Source organism: Pongo pygmaeus, chromosome 10 (genome assembly GCF_028885625.2).
Source record: "Pongo pygmaeus isolate AG05252 chromosome 10, NHGRI_mPonPyg2-v2.0_pri, whole genome shotgun sequence".
Lineage (NCBI taxonomy): Eukaryota > Metazoa > Chordata > Mammalia > Primates > Hominidae > Pongo > Pongo pygmaeus.
This window is the reverse complement of record NC_072383.2, coordinates 21,227,073-21,251,231: the sequence shown is the minus strand read 5'-3', so window position 1 is coordinate 21,251,231 and position 24,159 is coordinate 21,227,073. Positions and strand designations below refer to the sequence as shown.

Here is a 24,159-nt window from a genome sequence, read left to right as displayed (position 1 = left end):
AGAATTATGGGTTCCCATTGTAACCTTGAAAATCTCCTAAGTAAGGGTCCTCCTGTGCATTTGAAGGACTCTGTGGCCTCACTTAGACTGCAGTGTCCTTCAGGTTCTCTTTTCTAACCCAACTTTTCCTTTTATCTAGTCTTCTCCGGATTGTACCGGACTAACAGAATGTGGACAGAATTGGATGGTGAGCCAGCAGTAGAAACAGTGTACCTCATTAGGGTGGTCTCTGTCTTAAGTCTGCTTTTCTTGGAAGGATTAAGCCTTTCTTTACAGCTATGGTGGAGGAAGAAACACATAGTACATAATAGAGCTAAAGATTAAAGATTTTTGACTGCTGAACCTACCAACCCCCGTCAGAAGAGCACCAGGAAGTCAGGAAAGAAGAAACTCTTGGCCAGACGTGGGGGCTCACGCCTGTAATCTCAGCACTTTGGGAGGCCGAGGTGGGTGGATCACGAGGTCAGGAGATCAAGACCAACCTGGCTAACACAGTGAAACCCCGTTTCTACTAAAAATACAAAAAATTAGCCGGGCATGGTGGCGGGCGCTGATAGTCCCAGCTACTTGGTAAGCTGAGGCAGGAGAATGGCGTGAACCTGGGAGGCAGAGCTTGCAGTGAGCTGAGATCGCGCCATTGCGCTCCAGCCTGGGCAACAGAGTGAGACTACGTCTAAAAAAAAAAAAAAAAAAAGAAACTCTTGGCTTGACTTTTTTAGTTGCAGAGAAACAGAGCTATCTGGCAGGCTGTCCCAGGGGGAACTCCCTGCACAGGAGTCTCTAGGCCCTGTGATGTGGGCAGGTGGAGCAACAAAAGGTACCACACTCAGACTTCCCATTACTCATCCATCACTCTCCATTCCTGTTGTAACACCTACATTTATTGTAGACTTTCAGAAATTCACCTTTCAAACATGTTTTAGGAACACGTCATGTATATAAGTAGGAAGTTGCTTACATATATTAAAGCAGGGGCAGTATTATATTTAACAATAGTTTTAAATTCATTGAATTCATAAAAGAACAATAAGGCATGTTAACATCAATTTTATTACTTTACAACCATAGTCACTTATAGCGCCACACAAAAAGCACATGTAAATGAATAGTAGGAGAGCTATTAATTCAAAATTCTAATCCCCAATATAATTTGCTGCTACACATTTCTATATAAATTATTGTCTTTCAAAGAAAAGGAGGAGCTTAAAATGAAATCTTCCTCATCTTCCTCTCCATGTTCTGCTCCATCCTAAGATCATTATTAAAATACACAGATGAAGACAGCTATAGGAGAAAATACTATAGGAGTAATACCTGAAGGAGCCCAAGGTATGAGTTAATTGTTAGCAGTACTTGCTTACTCTAGACACATTACACAGTTCAGAAATTACTTTAAATATAACCATGTGTAACAATAGAGACAATTGTTCTTCTAGGAGTACAGCTAATATATATCAATGAGCACAAAGCAAAATAAAGTGAAATAAGTAAATGATATAAAAAAATTTATATAAATTAAAAAGTTCAAAATTAGTTTTATCATCTGCCTCTTCCACTATATGTTTCAGTATATTTGTTATCAGTTATATTACCTAATGCCTAGGGCCAAAAACAAAGTAGACATTTTTTGAAAGGAGAAAGAAATTACAAATTTAGAGCTCTTTTGATTACAATTTATTTGTTTGCAAAATGTCCACCAATTAAGAAGACACGACTTCCAGTCATCATGTTCCTAAAGTTGGGTTTCCTTGCCTGGCCAGTAGTTCGGTTGTAGCAGACGATCACTTGTAGTGTAATTTTCCTTTTGGAATCTTGTAGACACCATTGTTCTTTCTCTCTTGGTTATAAAACTTCTGTGTTTTGAAACATAATTTTTCTTTAAAATGAAAAGTACTGCAATGCTTAGGAGAATTGACACTGTGCCCAGTATCACAGTTAGTCCCAGATATATATGTCTAGAAGAAGAGAGAATCTCTGTTATAATTAATGTAACAACCAACTTGAAAGAAAATTTAAAAGGTAGGTAATAATATCATTCTGATGGTTTTCTTTAAGAATGTAGATTTGGTGGCTTATGTAAAAGACTGTTTTATGAATACTGACAGACTGTTGAAGGCAGTTTACAAAATAAAGCAATGTCTTAGTAGCACCATCATTTTTAGTTACTACTAATTACATAATCAGTTTCATCCTCTCTGTAAATTATTTCCTTAGACCAGGTAACCATATCCCTGTTTGCCTAGAGCAGCCCCAGTTTATGCTAGTGTTGGCCCAGTGTAATTTTAATAGTGCTCCTTTTCACACTCAAAAGTACCCAGTTTTGAATGATAAATTATGTGGCTACCCTATCCTCAGACCTTTCCCAACTTCATTTCTTTGGAAAACTTGCATAAAGCAATGCTAATGGGAGTTGGAGCTCTGAGTAAAGCAGAATGATTTCAGAATAAACCAGAGATTTAAATCAGTTTATTTCATGAGAAGCCTATAGTTGTATGTTTGTCAGAAGATGCTAAGGTATGGAAGGACAGGTTGAATGTCTCATTCTGGTTACCTTGAAAACATACTCTCAATCTCTGATTGAGTTGCATTGTCTCTACATTACAGTTAATACAGCCTTAGCAAAAATGTGAGGAAATCCTAAATTATACTTACAGATTGGGTCCCTTTCAAAGACCAAAATAAATTTCACGCATAGCATCAAAACCTATTAACTCAAACAAATTTATTGGAAATGGTGTGCCCAATTCACATCCAACTTAGATGGTTCAGTACCAAGTTTATTTCTCCAGAAAATGCTCAGCTTGTAAGTCTTTTAAACAATCTTTCCTGCTTTTAAGCCATTGAAGCATTGCTTTAAGCAATAAGGGACTAAATGTTTGATGAGCTGAACTGAATGATACCATAGTGAAAAAGCCACGCCACCCAACCCCCATATACACTCACCCACACAGAGAAAACCTTTTACTTTTATTCATTTCAAGTACGAGAATAATTGAACATTAGTTTGGCAATAAAAGCCGGACAGATTTAGAGCCAAATCCAACTCTTGCCCAGGGGGATTATATCTGACGTAAGTGGTACAGTTTGGCTCAGTTTGAAAAAGAATAAAATCAAACCCAAAATGTGACCTAAATTTAAATGCCTCTGAATTTCAGGGAAATACTTGCCCATTTGTGTGCATAAACTTTCAAAATTCTACTGTATTCTGGACACTTGTCATATTTTAAAAATGATTACTCATTTAAAATGGGGGTCAAGGTAATGAATAGGGACAAAATCAAAGATCTAATCAAATAATAATATAATTATTCTATGATTACAGATCACACTTTTTGATTAGACTATTCTTTACCTTACAAGCAGTGAAATGACATGAAAACTTGTTAGTGTCAGTGGCATTGTGTAAATCTGGGATGCTGTAGCAGTGAGATGCGGGAATGCTTTTGATTTGATACCTGAAGACATTTGAATCATATAATCTGCATGATCCTCTACTTCCACATCTTTTAAATCCCCATTTGAGGCATGAAGTATCAATCAAAACTCCAAAATACACTGGAGCTGGGATTCCTGCTGTGAGAAAAACAAATAATTGCTGTTAAAAACATATGCACATCTTTTTGTCTATGAACGATTATCTGAAACCACTTACTTTAATCTAATTACTGTTTTGGAGATGAAAGGCCATCACTTACATGCTGAAATCTCTAAAACCTATCTCTCTAATCCAGTCTTTTCTCATAAGCTCCAGAATCATGCAGTAACTGCCATTTATTTATCTCCAGAAGCATGTCACTCAGGCACTTCAAACTCAACATGAGCTCAACTTCTTCCCCTACAGACCTGTCGCTTTATCAGTGGAAGCCCAGTCATTAAAGCAGACTTGTGAGTTATCATTGATCCTTCTTTCTCCTCTCTCTGGCTATCACTATATTTAATCTATCCCTGAATCATACTGAGTCTGTCTATTAGGTATATCTTAAACACTTTATCTTCTTTCCATTCCCACTGCCAATCCTTCTACCCTAACTTAAAGCAACAGCCAATTCATGATTCCTTGACTTCATTCATTAACCTTCTTGAATCTATACATCATACAGAGGTTGCATCACTGAATTAAGTAGGTGACTTCCCAAGACATCTGTTCCAAAAGAAGAGTAGTTAACTGAACATTGGGTCTTTCTACTTTTGTGGCCTCACTTTGGGCAAGATTGTTGTCTTACATTTCAGACTCAAATTTTCTTGGATTTCTTTCAGTGACTAAAATGTTCTCTCCTCTTGTCTGAATGCCTTGTGTAGTTTCCTTTATCCCAAGCAATGATTTTCTCTTATTCACATTCTTAATACACACTCACTTTTAAAATCCAAGTTTGAACGTTTTCCTTCAGTGTAGGCTGTTTTGATAAACTAAACTGCATTAATTCTCGTTGTTTTACATCTCATAAAACTTTTATTACTCCTGTAATAGCTTGTTGAATTGCCTTCTCTGCTAGACTGTAAGCTCACCACGGTAGGAAACATGTCCTCCTTATTCATGCTAGAAACCCTAGTAGGTTCTCAGAAAATGTTAGGAATTTAATCCCTCCTTAGGGAGAAAAGATGTCTCTCGTGCAAATATTAACGAAAGTATCTTAAGCAGTTGTTCATAGCTCAGTGTATATTTTATATGTTCTAAATTGGTGGTTCATTAACATCGGTTATTTAGTCTGTGTAGACTTTGGGATTTTGTTTTTTAGTTAGTAGCCAATAGTTGAAAGCTAGGAGATTTCATGTAAACTTGCATACTTCTGAGTTCTCTTAAGAACTATGTTTTGTCTGGCAGTCCATGGTCATAGTTGGCTGGAGTTAAGCAGCAGCTGCCTCACCCCCCCAACCGCTGCCTACACTTGGAGTCCACTGCGAGTCCATACAGCTTTCTCTCTGCCTACATCACTCATTTCCATCAACTGTCTGGTTGTTTCCGGCATTTGAGTTTTAACCTTTTTTTATATATGTTTTCTTCTGTTATAAAATTGCTTTGTATGCTTATATTGAACAAAATAATCTCACTAAATTTTTAAAGTCATCTAAGAATATTTATGACACTTCTAAATTTCAGAGATTATCCATTTGTTCTTTGAAAACAAATGAAAATATTTAAAAATATTTTCTATGTAAAGGTTTACCTAAACTTTGCAAATACTCATGTAAATAATTGATTCAATCCAGACTCATCAATGGCAACTAAAATTCTGGGTGAATGATTTTTGGGAAACAGAATGGTGACATAACCTCAAAGTGTCAAATTATAGATGACTTATTAACTGCAGAAGGATTTTTACAATGGAGAAAACTGGTGGACACCACCTTCACCTAGGGACCAAAATTAAAATTCCAATGATGGTATAAACTGAAATGATGTGCTTCCTGATATGATTTACTAAGCATCATGCAAATCACCTGTGTAGTATTGCCACCAACAATATTTTACCTGGACATACTCAAAAGCAAACAAACACATCCAATAGTTGGGGTATTTTACAAAACAACTGGCTTTGCCTCTTGAACAAAATATAAATGTCACAAAAGAATAAAAAAATAAGAATGAGGAATTTTTGGAGATAAAAAAAGGTAACTAAATGCAATATGTGGTCTTTGACCTTGGATCAAAAGAAAAAAATAAAACACTATAGAAGACACTATTGTTATAATGAAAGAAATTTGAATGAGGGATTATATTAGATAGAGTAGCATATCAATGTTGAATTTCTGAAGTGTGAGAATGGCATTGTGGTTATATAGGACAAGTCTATGTATAGACTTGCTCTAGTAGAAAAACACAAGTTGAGGGCTTTAGGAGTGAGGTGTCAGCATGTTCACTACTTATTTTCAAATGATTCAGCAAAATATTTGTATGCTCAGAGAAACAGAGGAGAGAGATTTCTGGTTTTTGGACACAGTTGATAAATCCCAGTAAAAGTTATACAGTTATTCATTGTAATTTAATTTTTTTTTGTAGATTTGAAATTTTCGCAACAAATGGGAGAGAAAGAGGGAAGTAAAACCTATGGATTCAAAAAGATTTTAGAGATATATCACCTAATGCAATTATGGATCCTTGTTTGGTTCTTAATTCAAACATACTTGTGTAAGGAAACATTAGATAATTTAAAGCAGTAATTGGGTATTTGCTAATATTAAGAAGTTATTTTTTAAGATGCAAGAATCACCAGATTAAAACAAGTCATTATGGTTTTGATTAGAAGAGCACACCAAAAATGTTATAGAAGAAATACAGTAGTCTGAGACTTACTTCAAAATAAGCTAGTTGGGGTAAGTAGTTAGGGACACAGATGTCCTAAGATGAGCTGTGTATTGATAATTGTTGAAATTGGGTAATTGATAAATGGGAGTTCATTGCTATCTTCGCTGTATACAAAGACAGTTCTTGCTATCTTTGTATATGTTTACATTTTTAAATAACAAATGATCCCCTCTATTTTGCATGAAAACCCATGAACAAGAAGAGCAGAAAATTTTGCATTAAATTTGGATTATTTGGTGCCTCAAAAACCAAACAAATAGATGATTTACCACTTAAAAAATCCAGGTGATAACCAATTTTACATTACCTTTAATGATGTGAAGACATGCCAAAAAATTCAAATGTTTGCAATTTTCTGTACGTGATTTAAGATTATTATTATAGAACATTTTCAAAAATTCACAAAAGCAGAGAGAATGATATAATTAACCCTCATGTACCATCATAGCTTTGACAATTATTAATGTTTTGCCATTGCTCTTTCATCTCTCTCTCCACTCTGAACTTTTTTTTTTTTTGAGACAGAGTCTCCCTCTGTCACCCAAGCTGGAGTGCAGTGGCACAATCTTGGCTCACTGCAACCCTCTGCCTCCTGGGTTCAAGCAATTCTTGTGACTCAGACTCCCCAAGTATCTGGGACCACAAGCGTGCACCACCATGCCAGGCTAATTTTTGTATTTTTACTAGAGATTGGGGTTTAGCTATGTTGTAGCCAGGCTGGTCTCGAACTCCTGGCCTCAAGAGATCCACCCGCCTCAGCCTCCCAAAGTGCTGGGATTATAGGCATGAGCAAATGTGCCCAGCCTGACCTCTTATTTTAATATTTTAAAGGCAATCTCAGACATCATGTCATTTCAATTATGTATATTTCAGCATGCATCTCTACCTGATGACATTTTTTAAAAACATGACCGCTATGTCATTCTTACTCCTAACACATTTTATAATAATTTTTTAATTTTATCTAAAATATAGTACATATTCAAGTTTTTGGATTGTCTCCAAGGATTTTTTTAGTTAGTTTTTATAAGGATCCAAACCAAATAAACACATTGTATTTAGTTGATGACTCTTTATAGCAATATCCAATCTTCACTTTTTTTCTTACTAATGGTTTTTGAAAAAAAAGACAACACCAAGTCCCACAGGATATGCCACAGTCTGGATTTAATTGCTTCTTTATAACATTATTTAATTGATTCCCCTATCATCCATTTTTCCTAGAATCTGGTAGTTAGATCTTGTTAGATTCAGGTTCAGTTTACTTCAGGCAAATGTACTGTGTATTTTTTTATTCTGTCCCAGTTAGAAGGCACATGCTACCTAGTTGTCACTCTCAGTAATGCTAAGATGCATGTGAAGTTCAGGCTATGTCAGTCTGATCCCTCCATTGTGAAGTTGCTCACCAACTTTCATCTAAAGCTTTTAGCTATTTTTAAGGTTACAAGACAGGATTTTTTTTTTTTAATCTATGCTTCTTATAGAAAGTATTTGGGTTTTTCTCAAAAAAGGAATTTTCCTTAATTGACTGATTTGGTTACTTTGACATACAGTTAATAGAAGGCAGGATAAATGATTTTTTTCTGCTTTATTTCTCAATTTTCAGAATAACGACTTGATGTCCTGATATTCTCCAAATTTTTAAAGTATCATTATAAACTCGTGTGTTTTAATATATTTTATGTATTTCAATAAACTGCAGCCATTATCGTTACTACTGCTACTACTATTTTGAGTTTCAATTTATCTCACCTTGAGGCCAGTCTCCTCAAATTGGTTCTGTTCCCTTGTGATATAGCCTTCTTAGGCTTTGATAGCTTATTCATTCTCTAGTATAAAAAAAGTCCCATAATCATCTCATGCATTTTCTACCCTAGGCCTTGAATCAGTCATTTCTCCAAGGTGCCATATTCTTTTACTGCGAGATTATATTTAGATATCACAGATTAAGTGTTGTGGTGTTCATTTCTTCTGGGTTTCAAAGTTTCTAGAGTTTTCAGGAGATGGAACTATAAAATACACATTATTTTAAAATTAAAATATGTGAGTTCATATTGATGTTTTAAGTTCAAATTTAAGAATGAGCTTCATTTAAATTCTTTTTTTTTTTTTTTTAGATGGAGTCTTGCTCTGTCACCCAGGCTAGAGTGCAGTGGTGTGATCTCAGCTCACTGCAACCTCTGCCTCCCAGGTTCAAGCGATTCTCCTGCCTCAGCCTCCTGAGTAGCTGGTATTACAGGCATATGCCACCACACCCGGCTAATTTTTGTATTTTTGGTAGAGATGGGGTTTCACCATGTTGGCCAGGCTGGTCTCGAACTCCTGACCTCAGTTGATCCGCCTGCCTCGGCCTCTCAAAGTGCTGGGATTACAGGCATGAGCCACCGCACCCGGCCTTTGAATTTTTTTATTTTATACTTGTATCACTTTTCTATTTTACTAAAAATATTGATTCCAAGTAATATTAACATTTCAGTTGCTTTGTCTTAAATATATAATAGTTTCAACATAAAAATATTGATGTTAGTACTAATAATGACTATAAATCCAGTTAATCTATGAAAATTTGGCAAAAAATTTTATTTTTTAAGGCATTTAAAGTTTTTCATGTATGCTTATTTAACCAATGTATGCTTATGTTAAACAGTTTCAGTTTAAGATTTGGTTATTTTAAATTTTATTTTCAGTTATATCAAAACCTTATATAATTTTGATTAAACAATTATATAAAAAGCTACATTTACAAAGTCTTACTTCCATCCTGAACTTTATCCCTCTTCCCTTTCTTCTACGGGTAACCATTTTTTAAAATTAGTTTTTAGTTTATGCTTCCATTGTTTCATTTTTAAAAAACAGCAAAATGCCTTAGCACATGCATATAATATTTCCACCTTTCCACATGTAACACCAAAAACATCATACAATAAAAATTGTTCTCCATTTTGCTTCTTTATACTTACTGGAGATGACTCAGTGACATTAGATAGATTTTCCCCATTCATCCTTACACCTCTGTTATATGTGTGTACTACAGTTTGTTCAACCAGTCTCCTACCGATGGACATTTAGATCACTTCCAGTTTTTTTGCTATTATAAAAAGTCACAATTATTGCACCTATTCATAATGATTAAATTTTATAATTTTTGCTAGCAAATTTTTGGTATAATTCTTAGAAGTAAAGATATTAGGTTAAAAGGTAAATCTATATATAATTTTACCGGTTATTGCCCAATAAAGAACATCATTTTCCCAACAGCAATGTGTAAACATAATCTATTTTTCCATACATTGCAAACAAAATTTGGTAATTTGTCAACCAGATAAGAAAGGTAGTTCTAACTTGGCTCTATTTATGAGCTAATTTGAGCATCTTTCTATATATTAAAAGGGAATTACATTTATTTTTCCATGAAAAATTAACATTTTTTGCTCATTTTTCTACTTTGTTGCTTGTTTTTTTCTTCTCAAAACTTAGGAGTTTTCTTTATAATAGGAATATTAGCCAATTGTCTGTTACATAAATTGCAAGTTAGTCATTTGCCATTTGACTTTGCTTATGATACTTTTGTCAATTTCAAATATTATTTTTGTCAAATCAATTTTGTAAATCATTTGTTTATGTTGGAACAATTTTTGCTCTGTAGGCTCCATCTATATTCCCAAACACAGGTAGATATGGGGGCCAATTCTTGCCAGGCATATACTGCAGGCTCAATATATGACACTTTTCTAGCTAATACATATTTTCATTATAGAATTAGAGCCAGTCATGATGCCATATAACCCTATTTTTCTTTTTCAATGTTATCAGGATTCTATTATCTTGCTATGCAACCATTTTATATCAAGATCTATGTAAACCAAATTTAATTTCTAATTTTTTAAGCTTTGAGTTTGTTTTTCTTTCTGGGTTGTTCCTTTCTGAAAAACGGCAGTGAAATATTCAAAATTATTTTATTTTATTTTTTAATATATAAACTCTTTAAGGATAAAAACTTTGTCTCATTCACTGTTTTCTATAGGTTTTAACCAATATATATTTAAAAATTTGGTAGTCAGAAAAAACATTTCAATTACAATTTAAAGTATGACCTACTCAAATTTATTTGCTTGGTTTAAATAATACCTTATTTTTCTACCTAATGACATAAGGGATAAGCATTGAGAGTAACTCAAAGGAATTCTTTCCATTTTAATAACTGAAAAAAATTATATTTAGGCTTCAGCCTTTCTTATTAATTTCTGAGAGCTCTTGTTAAAGCCATGAATTTTGTAAGAACACAAGTACTAGAAAAGGTAAGATTGTTAAACAAAAATTATGATTAATTTCACAAAATCTCTGTTATATCTGGAACACAAAATAGGCAATATATTTCTGTAACAAAAGAAGAAAGGAGTCAAGAAAAGGAGGAAGGGAATAAAGAAATGAAGAAAGGAATAAAAAAGACTATGAACTTTGCCACCTACAACATATATTTATGCATGGCAATTCTGTAAAAATATTTAGAAAAGTCTTCAAAATACACTTATGGTGTTTACCATAAATTAAAGCATAGGTTAAACTTACCAAGAACTCTTATTGCTAATGTGTAGATACCCAAGGCAAAAGACTTAAGCTGTGGCTTAATGCACCTAAAATCAACAAAAGCACCATTACAAGACATATATAATCCACTAAAGCAAATAGAAATTTGAAGGATAATCTGCCTAACATACATGAAATCATGTTATAATTCAAGTGCCATTTATGTTGAACCCATTGGTGTGCTAACATAGGGAGGGCAAAATACATAAAAGCCACATTCCATTTCATACAATGCTACAAGAAGTTTATAATTAATATTTCTAGAAACTAAATCACCCATACATGCTATATTCACATGGTGCTGGTAAAGTCAAATTTAAGTTTAATCACCAAAATAGCAAAGATTCAAAATGAAACTCAAATTTCTAAGAAATTGTTAGAATTTTTAAGCAACAATGAAGAATTAATAGCCAACAATTTTTATGGCTTTTTGTCTAAAAGCACAGGGCCAAAGTGATCAGAGTAGATATAATCACTGTGGCATGATAAAAGTTGTTGCTAAATAGAGGGAATTTAAAAAAATCGGAGGCCAGGTGCGGTGGCTCACGCCTGTAATCCCAGCACTTTGGGAGGCTGAGGCGGGCAGATCACGAGGCCAGGAGATCAAGACCATCCTGGCTAACACGGTGAAACCCCGTCTCTACTAAAAATAAAAAAAAAAATTAGCTAGGCGTGGTGGCGGGTGCCTGTAGTCCCAGCTACTCAGGAGGCTGAGGCAGGAGAATGGCGTGAACCCGGGAGGCGGAGCTTGCACTGGGCCGAGATTGCGCCACTGCACTCTAGCCTGGGTGACAGAGCGAGACTCCATCTAAAAAGTAAATAAATAAATAAATAAATAAATAAATCAGAAAAGTGCAAAAATACCTAAATAATAAGAGTGTCATTAATATGACTGTAAAGCTTAAACTGATTGGCCTATGAAATTTAATAGTAGTAATCATGATGATACATAATAACTACTGAGTGTTAACCACAGTACCAAGTACTTCTTACATATTATATCATTTAGTCTCTGCTTTAAAAGGGGCAAAAAAAAAACATGACTTTTCTTCTTCAACCCAAGGGAGTCCTTCTGACATCAAAATTCACAATAGTTAATATGAGGGACTAGTGGTTAGAAAGATGCTTTCTGTGGTCAGTAACCTGATTCTACACTTGGCACAATATAAGAAGATGTTGAAGAAGTAGCCACAATGTTCTGGAAAGTTTAGGTCAATGTTTTGCCATTTTGTCAAACTCAGGCTGCCATTTGTAAATGTAACTATCTCATATTCTCCATGTTGTATTTCCCATATTTGGTGAAATCTTTTGAGAATAGCAGGTTTGTGGATAATAAGTTCTATTTTCTGTTTGTCATTCCTAAACAATTTCCATGATAAAAATTCTGGGAAATTAAAAATGTATACCATACTTTGGTTAGTCTTACTTTAGAAAAAAATTAGTATTTATCCTTGAATATAAGAATTAATTTGAAAATCACCCAGTCCATCTCATAAATACTGATTTCTAGTAAATGTTGACTTTTCATGTTTAATAATTTTATCAAAATTTTTATTATTTTAGGTGATTTTTATCAGTTGCACAATAGAAATATTTGCAAAGCTGAAGCTAACTCAATTAGAATGAAAATATTATAACTGAGACTCCTATTTTCAAAACTATTTTACAATTTGGATTCATATAATTGTTACAGATGTATGATAGGAAAATCAGTAAAAAACTTCGAGCACAAATTGTGTTTTAATAGGAGAAAAACCTGTAGGGAAGTTGAATGAAGATATAAATACAGGAAGAAGGAAATATGTAATGCTTGTCACTGTTAAAGTAGTTGTTACACAATTCTGACCCAGGTGATGTTGGTTATCAAATCACTATTTTTTAGGTCCCATTAATTACATTAGAAAGTGACTTACATTTAAAACTGTTATTTTTTAAATAAAAAATTTATAATATACCAGAAATCAATATTTAGTTACTATTTAAACTTATGATAAAAAATTTTTATGTGTCAATTTATAAAAATGCAAGAAGCTACATACTTTTACAAATTTGTTTAGGGTTTTATAAGCAAAAATGGTTGAAGTCCTTGATATGGTCTGGCTCTGTGTTCCCAAATCTCATCTTGAATTGTAATCCAAATTGTAATTCCCACATGTTGGGAGAGGGACCTCTTGGGAGGTGATTAGCTCATGGGTGTGGCTCCCCCATGCTGTTGTTGTGATAGTTTGTTCTCACAAGGTCTGATGGTTTTATAAGAGCCTCTTCCTTCTTCCCTCTGTACTCTCTCCTGTGCCTTGTGAGGAAGGACTTGTTTGTTTCCCCTTCCCCCACTATTTTAAGTTTCCTGAAGCCTCTTCAGCCATGCGGAACTGTGAGTCAATTAAACCTCTTTCCTTTATAAATTAACCCATCTCGGGTATTTCTTTATATCAGTGTGAAAACAGAATAATACAGTCATTAACATCATAGATTAGGAGCCTCAATTTACCCAAAGCCATGAAATCCTCCACAGATAATTCGTCATGGCAAAAATATACAGATAAAGCAAAATATGTATATATATATCGAAATAATAAATTCTAACATTGTTGTATTAGATGAGCCTTAAATATTTTACAAATTGTATTTCCCATGATTTGGTGAAACTGTATTTAATCTAAAATGCATATTACCTATGCTAATTATTATTATCACCAGCGTTAGAAGTAGGATACTATATTTATTAAGCAACTCTGGTGATGTAGGCACTAACATTGCTTCCTAGACCAATAGTTTGCAAACATTTTTAACTAAGAAAACTTCTATTCAGCCACATTTTTGTGTAAATACCCAAAGTGCGATATATATAAAAGTGAAACAAGGATGTGGGACAAGTTCCTTGAAAAAACTAAGAGGAATCATAGATTCCACAGAAAAAAAATTTAAATCATTGCTCAAGATGATTGTGTCTTGTGTTAAAATTAGAATAGGGAGAATCAGTACTCACCTCAGAAGTAGTATGTATCCAGGTATGCCACCTAGGGATAAAGTATAGGATGTGATGACTGAAATTACAAGGAAATACAGAAACATTTGGGGACATCCATTGTCTTTCTGACATCTTCCCACTATGCCTGAGGAATTTCCGGATTTAGAAGCTGCAATTCCCACACAAGTGCAGTTGTAAAATGTCTGCAACACAATAGGGAAAAGTCCAATTATTTCAGTAACATTTAAATAAAGTTAAAGTAACATTTAAATTTATTTTAAGAATGTTTACAGTACCGTAGCCATGCATTATGTAAACAATGAGGAAATATTCTTTTATTTTTTCATATTACAGTATATTGAGCAAAGCAAAATCTATATAGATACAACATTTCATTATCTAAAGAGCCGATGGTCAATCTACAAACTACTAATCCTATACAACAATCTCCCAGCAAATCCTGCCTAATCTAACCATACCTTACCTCCTTCACTACCATTTCCAATTCTAAGTAACCATTATTTCTTGCCTAGATTGTTGAGCTCCCTTTATGCTCAACTTGTTTCCAATCTTATCTAGCTAGAATCTGTTTTCCACCCAGTAAGTAAAGTGAACCTTTAAACATGGCAGTCAGACTGCATCACTATCCTCAACCTGCCAGTGGTTTCTCATTATACTTGCATGAAACCCCACATCCCTATAACAGTTTACACTTTCTCCATCATGTAGCACCTGGATGCCACTCTAATCTCACCATTCAGTGATCTTCCCTGTCTTCTTTTGTGTAAGCTACACACATGACCCTTGCAAAGAAAGGCCCCATTTTGCCCTTTCCAAACTTCCCCTCAAACCTAGCAAGTTCATCCATGCCTCATGGCCCTCCTAGTTTCTCTGCTAGTTTCTCAGCTCTTCTCCTCGGTGATTACACAGCTGGCGTCCATACTTTAGTTCTCTGTTTAGAGGTTTGAATAGAGACTTTCCATGACTAGCCATTTAAAAAAAAAAAAAAAAAACAACTTCCATCTCTCCATCTTCTTCTTCTAATGTATGTCTTTTTTTACAGTGCTTCTTACTACCTATCAGGATATCCTGTATTTACTTATTTCTAAAACACTTTCCCAACAGAATGTAACCTCCATGAAAGCAGAAACTGCTGCTTTGTTATTATGCAACTGGGGAATGAAACAGGCTCTCATTTTAGGCATTTGATAAAACTTAGTTAAGTAAATGGGAACAATTTGAGGATATCACATAATTTACAGTGGCTATGAGAAAAAAAATAATTCTGGTGCATAAAACTCAACTAAATTTTGACTGAAGACAGACAATTTGTATAACCCCTCAATAGTTTATTTCTGTAAATTTTATTTATGAATGCGTATATATAATGTTATCATTTTTAATTACAAAAGAGTGTGAGTTTTTAGACAATAAATAAAGCTGGCATTTACTTTTCTAGAAAGAGTAGTAATATAGATTTTTTGTAATGTCAAGTTGAAACCTTTGAATCTTAATTCTGGTCGCTCACTAGATAAATGAGTTAAGCAATTCCTTTGTATCTCAGTGCCTCAGTTCTCACATGAAGAAAATACTGAAAATAATGCAAATTATTTCAGGACCATGAGATTTAAATGTAATTTTGTTCTTTTAACACCAATCTTTAGCCTTTCCTTGTAATGTCTTTTATAAATGGTAGCTCTCATTACGAAAAAACTTCATGCAGCTGTGAGCAAAAATAACAGTAGTTGAAAGAAAAATAACAAAGGAAGAAAATAAAAGAAAAGCACGAAAACATGTTTCAGATGAGTAGGTAGTCTTATTCATTGTTGCTAGAAGCCAATCCTTTCTGCTGTAAATAAGTCAAAATAATAATACAGTGAACAGAGTAAATTAACAAACTTAACTGTATATCTGGATATACAGCCTAAGTACTCTTATCCAGTTGATAAGGATATTTAAATAAATGAGCTACATGTGTAGTCTAATTTTCTGCCCTCTAGGATTGTCAAATAAAGGCAAATTTAATCAGTCACAAATAGAAAGCAGTCTCAGAGAGCAAGGATAAGGAAGAGTCTGTTTGGGACACGAATGGAAAAGTGTGCTGAGAAGGGTAAATCTGTTAATGATTGAAGTACTTTACATCCTTCACAATTGCTTTCTGTTAAGGATTGAATATTTGCCCAAAATTCATATGTTGAAATCCTAACCTTCAATGTGATGGTATTTGGAGTAGAGCATTTAGGAGGTAATTAGTTCATGAGGGTGTAGCCCTCATGAATGTGATTTTAGTGCCCTTATAAGAAGAGACAGGAGACCTGTCTCTCCCTGTCTGCTCTCTGCCATATGAGGATAGAAGGTGAAAATGGTCATCTGCAAACCAGAAAGTGGGTCCTCACTAGGAACCAGATCTGCTGGCACCTTGATCTTGGACTTCCCATCATCCAGAACTATGAGAAATGTTTGTTGTTTAAGCCACCCATTCTATGGTATATTTGTTGTAGCAGCCTGGACTGACTAAAACAGATTCCTACCTATATTTCCTACCTCATCTCCCTCTTCTGCCCTACGGAAACCCTCCATTCCAGCCCACCTGCCCTTTCATTATTATACAAGTTGGCTTGATTTTCCAAAGTTGTCCTAGAACCATCAACCTCCTCATAATCAGATCCCTGACCCCAAGGTCTAGAATCTCTGGAGCTAAGCCTCCTAATACTGGCCTCTATTTGTTCATCCCCTAAAACCTCCAAGGACCACTGGTCTTGGGGTCAGGGGACATGGATCTGAAAACATATCTTATTATATGATCATATGACAGACATTCTAATTCAGGGCTAACACTTTTTATAAGCAAAATGAGAGAAATAGACTACATAATTACAAAAGCTCTTCCACCCTATTTCCTGACTCTAATTCTCACCCTAATTTTTTCAGCAACTCCAGTACCACTAGGAATGGTTATAACATTTTCTTTTTCTACACAAAAGGACCAGGCAGAGGTAGAGGCAAGCCTCCTACTAGTAGTGGTCTGCTGTGAGCCTCCATACAGTTTTGTTGTTTATATTGTAACAGGAACATCACCATATACTTGAGGGGTGATTTCTTACAATATTTTTTCCACTCCTGTTGGAGGTTTGACAACCAGCAAGACAAGCTGATACATATGTGATTCCATTTTCACCGCACATGGGTTCCCATTTTGTCTCTGAACATTTGCATCTTGAGTTGCAATCTGAAAAGAGAGCTCGTTCATGATAAGAGACAGGTTTGGTTCTGAAAAGAAATATAACAATATAAAATATTAACTCTTAGCAGGTAGCACCCGAATATTTTCAAAAAATCAATGTTCTTGAGTGATATAAATGATACTACCAACAAAATTTGCCTTCTAGAAACACAGTTGTCATCAGAAATGCCAGCTTCTGGTCATGAAATGTGAGTTTACTAACAAACAGCTTTCTCTTGAAAGTTATCTTTAGAGGTTTACAAATTCACATGATGTCCAGTTCTTAGTTTATAGCTTTCAGTCTACAGCCTCTGGGATCTTCTAATATACTTCTGTGCAAAGGTGTATCAAAATAGCTAACAAGGTAGAAAAGTAAACTTTTAGAGCAATTTATGACATTACTTAAATGCATCACAGGTAGGGTGTGTGTGTGTGTGTGTGTGTGCAAATTTCATTCAGAATTGTTGTCTAAGTATGAGTGGAATGGATGTTGCTAATGGTCCAGTAAAAGGAAAAATAGCCAATCAGTTATCAGTTAATTCTCTTTCAGTGTTTGCAGGAGTTACCTGTCCTCTTGTGTGTGTGTAACTAATAAGTGCATTCCCAGTTCATGCAACCTTTCTCCTGTGTATCCTCCCAGTGTATAGTGCTCTTTCATATCTTAAAGCATCCTTTCTTACTCAAATTCACAAGTAAGTTCAATGACTTACCCATTTATTTGTTCATAAAATGTTACTGGAAGCCTACTAAGTGCTAGCTCTAGGAGAGTAGGAGATAGTTACAAACATTGAGACAAAATTTGCCCCCCCCACAAAATTGGCTTTTTTGAGTTATTTCACAAAATTGTGATTGCATTCTTTCTTTTCTCCTTCATTTTTTTTGTTCTCTGCCATTCGCTTTTATATTTACTTTACCCTTCATCTCTCCCAGTATTCTCTCTCCCTCACTTTTTTTTTCTGTCACCTGAATGGCCTAATCCTTCTGCCTTTATCCTTTTTTTACTATTCATATTCCTCTACTCTTCTCAAAAGGAACTTTTGCAATGGTATGTCATTTCTATCTGCACCATATGTGCCATTCATTGGCCCTCCATACTTCATTTTTTCTGCTCATTTTCAAATTTATTTATTTATTTGCTTATTCCTCATCTCTTTCCCCCCATTTTTTATAAAGATAGCTGAGGAGCTTAAACAAACAAAAAATACACTGAAATGTACAATCAAGAGAGGCAGGAACTATTTTTGTATTCACTCCCGTATGTCCAGAACCAGGAATAATTCCTGTCACACAGCAAGCTAAGAAACAAAATTTCTAGTAGGTTAGTCAATTAAAAAATGGTACTTTATTTTGGAGAAAAAATTAATCACTTGAGCCTCTGCCTCTGAGAAGTATTGTCATTAATGATGGCAACCATAATTTCTTAATCAATGTAATACTTCATCTAGTAGAACTGGTATGATGAATTTTGTTAGCTCAAAAGTACAAACCAAAGACCTCTGAGATGTCTCCAAATAGTGTGAAAGGGTACTGAACTAGGCCTTCCGAGATGTGCTATAGGATTGTTTAATCCTATTCTCGTCCATAAAATTTTAATTGTTAACTGAGACTGTATTATCTGAAAGTATAAAACTGCCTTTTAATGTCTAGAATCATTTAACTCTGGAAACTGTAGGGCTCAGATTATAGAAGGTTAGAGCTCGAGAGAACATTGGAGTAATCTATGCCAACCTCTCATTTGGCAGATCAGGGAAGTCAGCCCCTAAGTGGGTGGGTAACATGCTCAAATTCACACTGCTTGCTAGTGACAAACCTGGAAACAGAACCCTGCCAGTTCTCTTGGTTGTAAATTCTTATGTCCACATCAGAGTTGTCCTTGTTATTGCAGAAGAGAGATTTCTTCCATTATCATATCTAAGGCTTGTCTTCAGTTTTCCTATTGAATATTCAGGTCAAGATAGCGTTTGGAATAAAGCAACATGGAAAAACCCATGGGAAACATTTTATATTTTATAAAGAAAAATACTTTATAGTACTGAAAGTTTAATTTATCATCGGGGCAGGAATCAATGGGATACATGTTTTCTGAAGGATGTGCTGACAGTAGATTTGTAATTTAGAATTTTAATTGTAAGAAGAGTTTTAACAAATATGCTACAATGTTTATGCTCAAATGGGATTTCCTTTCAAAATAGTTATGCTGAAAGATGAGAGCTTTCCCTTAAAGGTTAAATCTTTGCCCTTGTTAAGAATATTCTCAAAAATACACAAAGAAATTCAAAAGAAGAGCCTTAGAGTATTTTAAACAACAGTAGCATTACTGCAATTCAATGATAGTCTTTCAAGGAAGGTGACTCCTTTGAAGAGGCTAGTACTCACTCAATGAAAACGTTACCTTTTATTTGTTTAAAATATTTAATCTTTGATTAGGAATACTTTTAATGGGAATCTCAAAGTTTGCTTTTGTTGTCTGCTTTGTGTTTACTTTTGGCTTAGAAATTATGATGTAGAAAGAATGTTCTACTTTGAGTCATGCCTGTGTTCAAACCCCAGATCCATGCTGTTGCCTTTAAACAAGGATAACAAAACTAAACTCATAAAGGTGTTTTGAGGATATAATGAGATCATGAAAGTTAAGGTGTTTTGGAAATCACAAACTATAAAGTCCTCTACAACTGTCCCTCTACCATGAGGATTTCTGGGACAGTTAAAGATGGTACTGGGCTTCTGCTCTCTCCAGAATCTTCTTCCATTTCATTGTTACAACTAACATTCTTAGTCCATATCGCTGACCTTCACTAAGGCAGCACTACACTCAGCTGAGTCTAACAATGTGGCTGGGATAACTCCCAGAAGCCATAATTTATGAACTTTGCATTCACCAATCTTCCTGAACATTGTAGATGGCCAAAACTATATAACAGGCGCTCATTTAGCAGCAGGTGAAACCAGGTTAATAAAGGTGATGGAAGTTGGAACATAGAGACAAGACAGATAAGCAGGGAAGCAAGAGTAGGAGGGGAGATGGACAGCAGGCTGTAAGCAAGAAGCCACAGAATAGGCAGGAAACAGAATATAGTGTCAGGAGTGTTTGCCTTTGAGCCACAGGCAGAATTTCAGGTGGCCAGGCAGATACAGTTGGGGAGGCCTTCCTGGCACATGATGGAGGCTCGATAATTTTTTTAGAAAACAAATAATGCATAGAGAGGTGAAATGATGAAGAAGGTTACCTCTGGAAACTCATGTTAAGTGGTAGAGTGATGGGAAAGACTCTCAATGGGCAAGGGCAATATAGTTCCTACAATATCCAACCTTGTATTGAGAGAGACTCTGGAAACCAAGCAATGTAATCACCCTCCCCATACAAGATGACAGGCCTGAGGGCATCACTAAATATTCTCCTGACCAACTGCAAGACACTCAGCTAAAGAGAACTTTTATGGGGAACACTGGGTTGAAGTACAGGCATTCTTTCCCGAAACTTTACATGATTCAAGCACAACAGCAACTATGGAGGATTGCAGAGGTAACTCCAGTTCCTCAGATGTTCAAAGGAGAAAAAAAACAATTGTTTCCATGAATGGCACGTTTAGTTTGTGTCAGGCAAGTAGTATTCACTCTCATGTATGTTAGCTTGCTTAAACCTTACAAAAGCTTAAAAGGTAGTTATTACTTCTGTTTTTAAGATGGGAAAATTGAAGCTGGATTAGTTTAAACCACATGTGCATCATTTCATTAAGAATAGACAGAGGCGTGATTCAAGGTTTGTATTTCTGCTATCATGTTGCTTTTCTAAATTAATCAGGTTGGTTCTCTAGTGTAAAATATGGGCTTAGCAATTTTTATATTTCTCTACAATCAAAGGAGATGACAAATTTTGGTGACAATAACAGATTCTAAGTATTGTCAGTTATTCCACAATAAAATACTAAGTCCCTTACCATAGTTATGATGTTTAAAAATCAAATTCCTTTTTTGCAACTCCACCAATAATTGATTTCATTAAACAAACCAATATCCTCAAACTATTTAATGAGGGAACATACCCTTGGTAGGAGACAGTTAGTCCTGCCACATCAGAATTTTCACAGCCCAGTGCAAACAGGGAAAGAAATAGGAGGTAACCAAAGACAGATGATCCCAAGTAGAGTTTTGCAGCTCCACACACACTGATTCTGAATTTTTTCATAACTATCCCCCCAGAGAATATTCCAAGGGCCACTGCTGGAATGTTGATGAGCCCTGAGAAACAAGAAAAATATATCATTTTGTGAATCTCTAAAAAAGATTTGAGCGTCCTAACACAAACTTTCTAAAGACTGTTTTGTCACTTTAAATTATAGAAATAGTCACTATCATCTACATATACAAAGAGTGTATGATGAGTATCTAGGTTATAGATTAATGGTGGTACAACTGCACAGTCTCAGGTTCTGTCTAGCATAGAGTATTAAATTAATAAATACCAAATGAATCAATCTTTCTGGTCTTTCTTGTCTAATTCCAGCATTAACAAGTACAATTAGGTAGCAATTAGGTGCCCATTAATGCTCTTTAATGTTGTGTATAAAAAATAATAGGCACATAGATATAGAAAACTTTTTTTTTAGGTCTTGATTTCTATTTTCCATCTCCCACCCTGGCAAAATTTGCTTTTGTTGATCCAGCTTGTTAGCTTTGAGTGTGGTATCCTTCCTAATAACAACAATCACCACCTATATTTACTTACTTATAATGCATCAGCCACTGAGCTAAGCATTTGATATGTTAATATTATCACATTGAATTTTCACCACACCCTTAAGAGTAGGCATATTATTAGCCTCACTTCAGAGAGCTATTTGTTCATAGTCACAGTTAGTAAGTGGGCAAACCAGGTTTGAATGCAGAGAGACTGATGTCAAGTCCTATGCTTTCAATCACTGCTATGCTGCCTCTCCTTCAGGGGTTTGGGAAATAGTATCCTTGATAAATAGATGTACGTTATCTTTTTGGATAGATGTGCAACCTCACTAGTAATCTAATAACTGTGAGCTGTAAACAACACTAGAAAGAGGTTCAATTTAGTAGTTAAGAGCTTAGACTCTGGAGACCCAGCTGCCTGGGTTTAGATCTCAGTTCCACCACTGAGTAGCTGTACAACTGCAGGTAATTCTTTGAATGTCTCTAAACCTGTCTCCTCATCTATTATATGGAGCTAATAATAGCATTGTTGAGGTAACTAAATTCCATTATTTATGAAGAGTTATCAGCACAATGTTTAGCACAAAAATATCATGCAATTTCTATCCATTCGATTTACAAAGATGAAAATATTGGAGGTGGGGTGGGGAATGGAACTCTTGTATTGCAAAAGACTTGGGAAAAGAGGCACTTTGGTGCCATTTGTTGGATTGTAAATTGTAACTCTAAAGAAGAACAATCTGGCACTCAACAATAAATAAATTCTCTGCTAATTAGAATTTATTTTTCATATTGTCTACCTATCAATCATTGATGTCCATGTTTTCTTGAGGTTTTGAGATAATACATCTCTTTCAAATAATAAAAGGCCTAAAGTTTGCATGTACTCTAGTCAACAGATAAGGTTCAAAGACAAAATCAGCATTTGCTGTAGTAAAAAATAATCTCAAGTGGCCATGTCTGACTTACAACCCAATGTGAAATTGTAAAATAAAAATGAAAACACTGACATCTAGTGATAATGACATGCAAATTTTCTTTCTTTCTTTCCCTTTTTTTGTTATTTTTAAGTTTATATATTTAGTTTCTTAACAAAGCATCACAGAACCCCAAATATCAACATACAGTGGTCTTTGGCTTGCTATTACATTATTTAAAAAATATATATTATGGGAGATCAGTCAGAGTGGCAGAAGAAATTATAGGAATAGAAAGAAGCAGACCCTCTTGGAAGGCTGGGGGTGGTTTGCATAACTTCAGATAGTTTGGCTGAAGGCAGCCAGATTCTCTTTTCAAGAGCCAGAGAACTTCAGGCACAGTTACAAAGGAATATAGGGGAGTTTATCTAAATAGCTTATTTACTCATGTGGTCCTAAAATCAACCTTTGATCATTCACAGGCAGGATGGCCATCTCCGGGGTGGGGGCAACCAGGTTAATTACCCACAGGTGTGTAGACTCAAAGCCTTTGTCAGTTAAATCTGCACTAAACAAATGCAAGCATTGCCGGCTTGGAGGGGTAGCAAACTCTCTTGGGCCCCTAGTGCTGGCAGCCCCCTGGCCCGCTGTTTCACTGATTATCGGTGATCGGTGTCTGAGTACGTGTCTCAGCCTTTGTGCAGCTGAGGACTGCAGGACAGACCCCTGCAAAATATTTCTAACATGTACAGATGATAACAAAGGACATTTTGTTTCATCTGTTTTTATTTGACCATAGGTTGTATACGTTAACATTAAAATTATCATATTAGAAATCAGCCCACCTTAAAGGGGGCATGATCATGAAGTCAGTGAAATGGAAAAGAGAAGAAATGCTAACTTTTGCTTTTCCAGCTGAACTGAGGTTGCTGGGTATGGCAAGCAGCAGAGATGAAAATCTGGAACCTTGAACAGCCAAAAGTCAACTTAGAGGCATCTGATTACTATTTTAAAAACAATGAATAGATTATAGAAAATATATCAACAAACCCAGTTATTTAGGGCCCAAGTTAATTAATGTTAATATTTTCTCCTAAATTTTCTGATTTTTTAAAATGTGGAAGTAGACAAAATTAGTTCTCCCTTTGTTTCAGGTTTCATCTTCCTTCTCCTGAAGTAAGTGCTGCTATGAATTTGATACATATCCTTGAAGTGCCTACTTTCACACACACACATACATGCAATGAATATATAAAACATAGTACCTGACTATGAATGCCTTCCACAAAGCCAAAGCTGACACAAACAGTAGGGCCCTACATTTTCTCTCTCAATTCCATCCCCAAAATTGGTTTATGAAAAAAGTTATCTTCTGAAAACCAAACTCCGAACTGAAACCTTCAGAGCATGTTTCTAGCATTTTATTTTATTTTGTAAAATACCAATTGAACCTGGACGTAAGGAGTAATAACACAAGGTG

General features: G+C 35.1%; 1 protein-coding gene across 1 annotated transcript in view; it reads right to left on the bottom strand.

Annotated features, from left to right (window-relative positions):
* Positions 1-831: 831 nt before the first annotated feature.
* Positions 832-24,159, bottom strand: part of SLCO1C1 (solute carrier organic anion transporter family member 1C1) — a 57,235-nt gene continuing 33,907 nt past the window's right edge. The window contains exons 11-16 of the mRNA XM_054443425.2: positions 21,126-21,321; positions 16,964-17,129; positions 13,878-14,062; positions 10,874-10,938; positions 3,353-3,573; positions 832-1,955 (exon numbers count right to left, since the gene is read on the bottom strand). Of these exons, the coding sequence (XP_054299400.1) occupies positions 1,782-1,955; positions 3,353-3,573; positions 10,874-10,938; positions 13,878-14,062; positions 16,964-17,129; positions 21,126-21,321 (1,007 nt within the window). The 3' untranslated portion in view covers positions 832-1,781. The remainder of the gene's footprint in view (positions 1,956-3,352; positions 3,574-10,873; positions 10,939-13,877; positions 14,063-16,963; positions 17,130-21,125; positions 21,322-24,159) is intronic.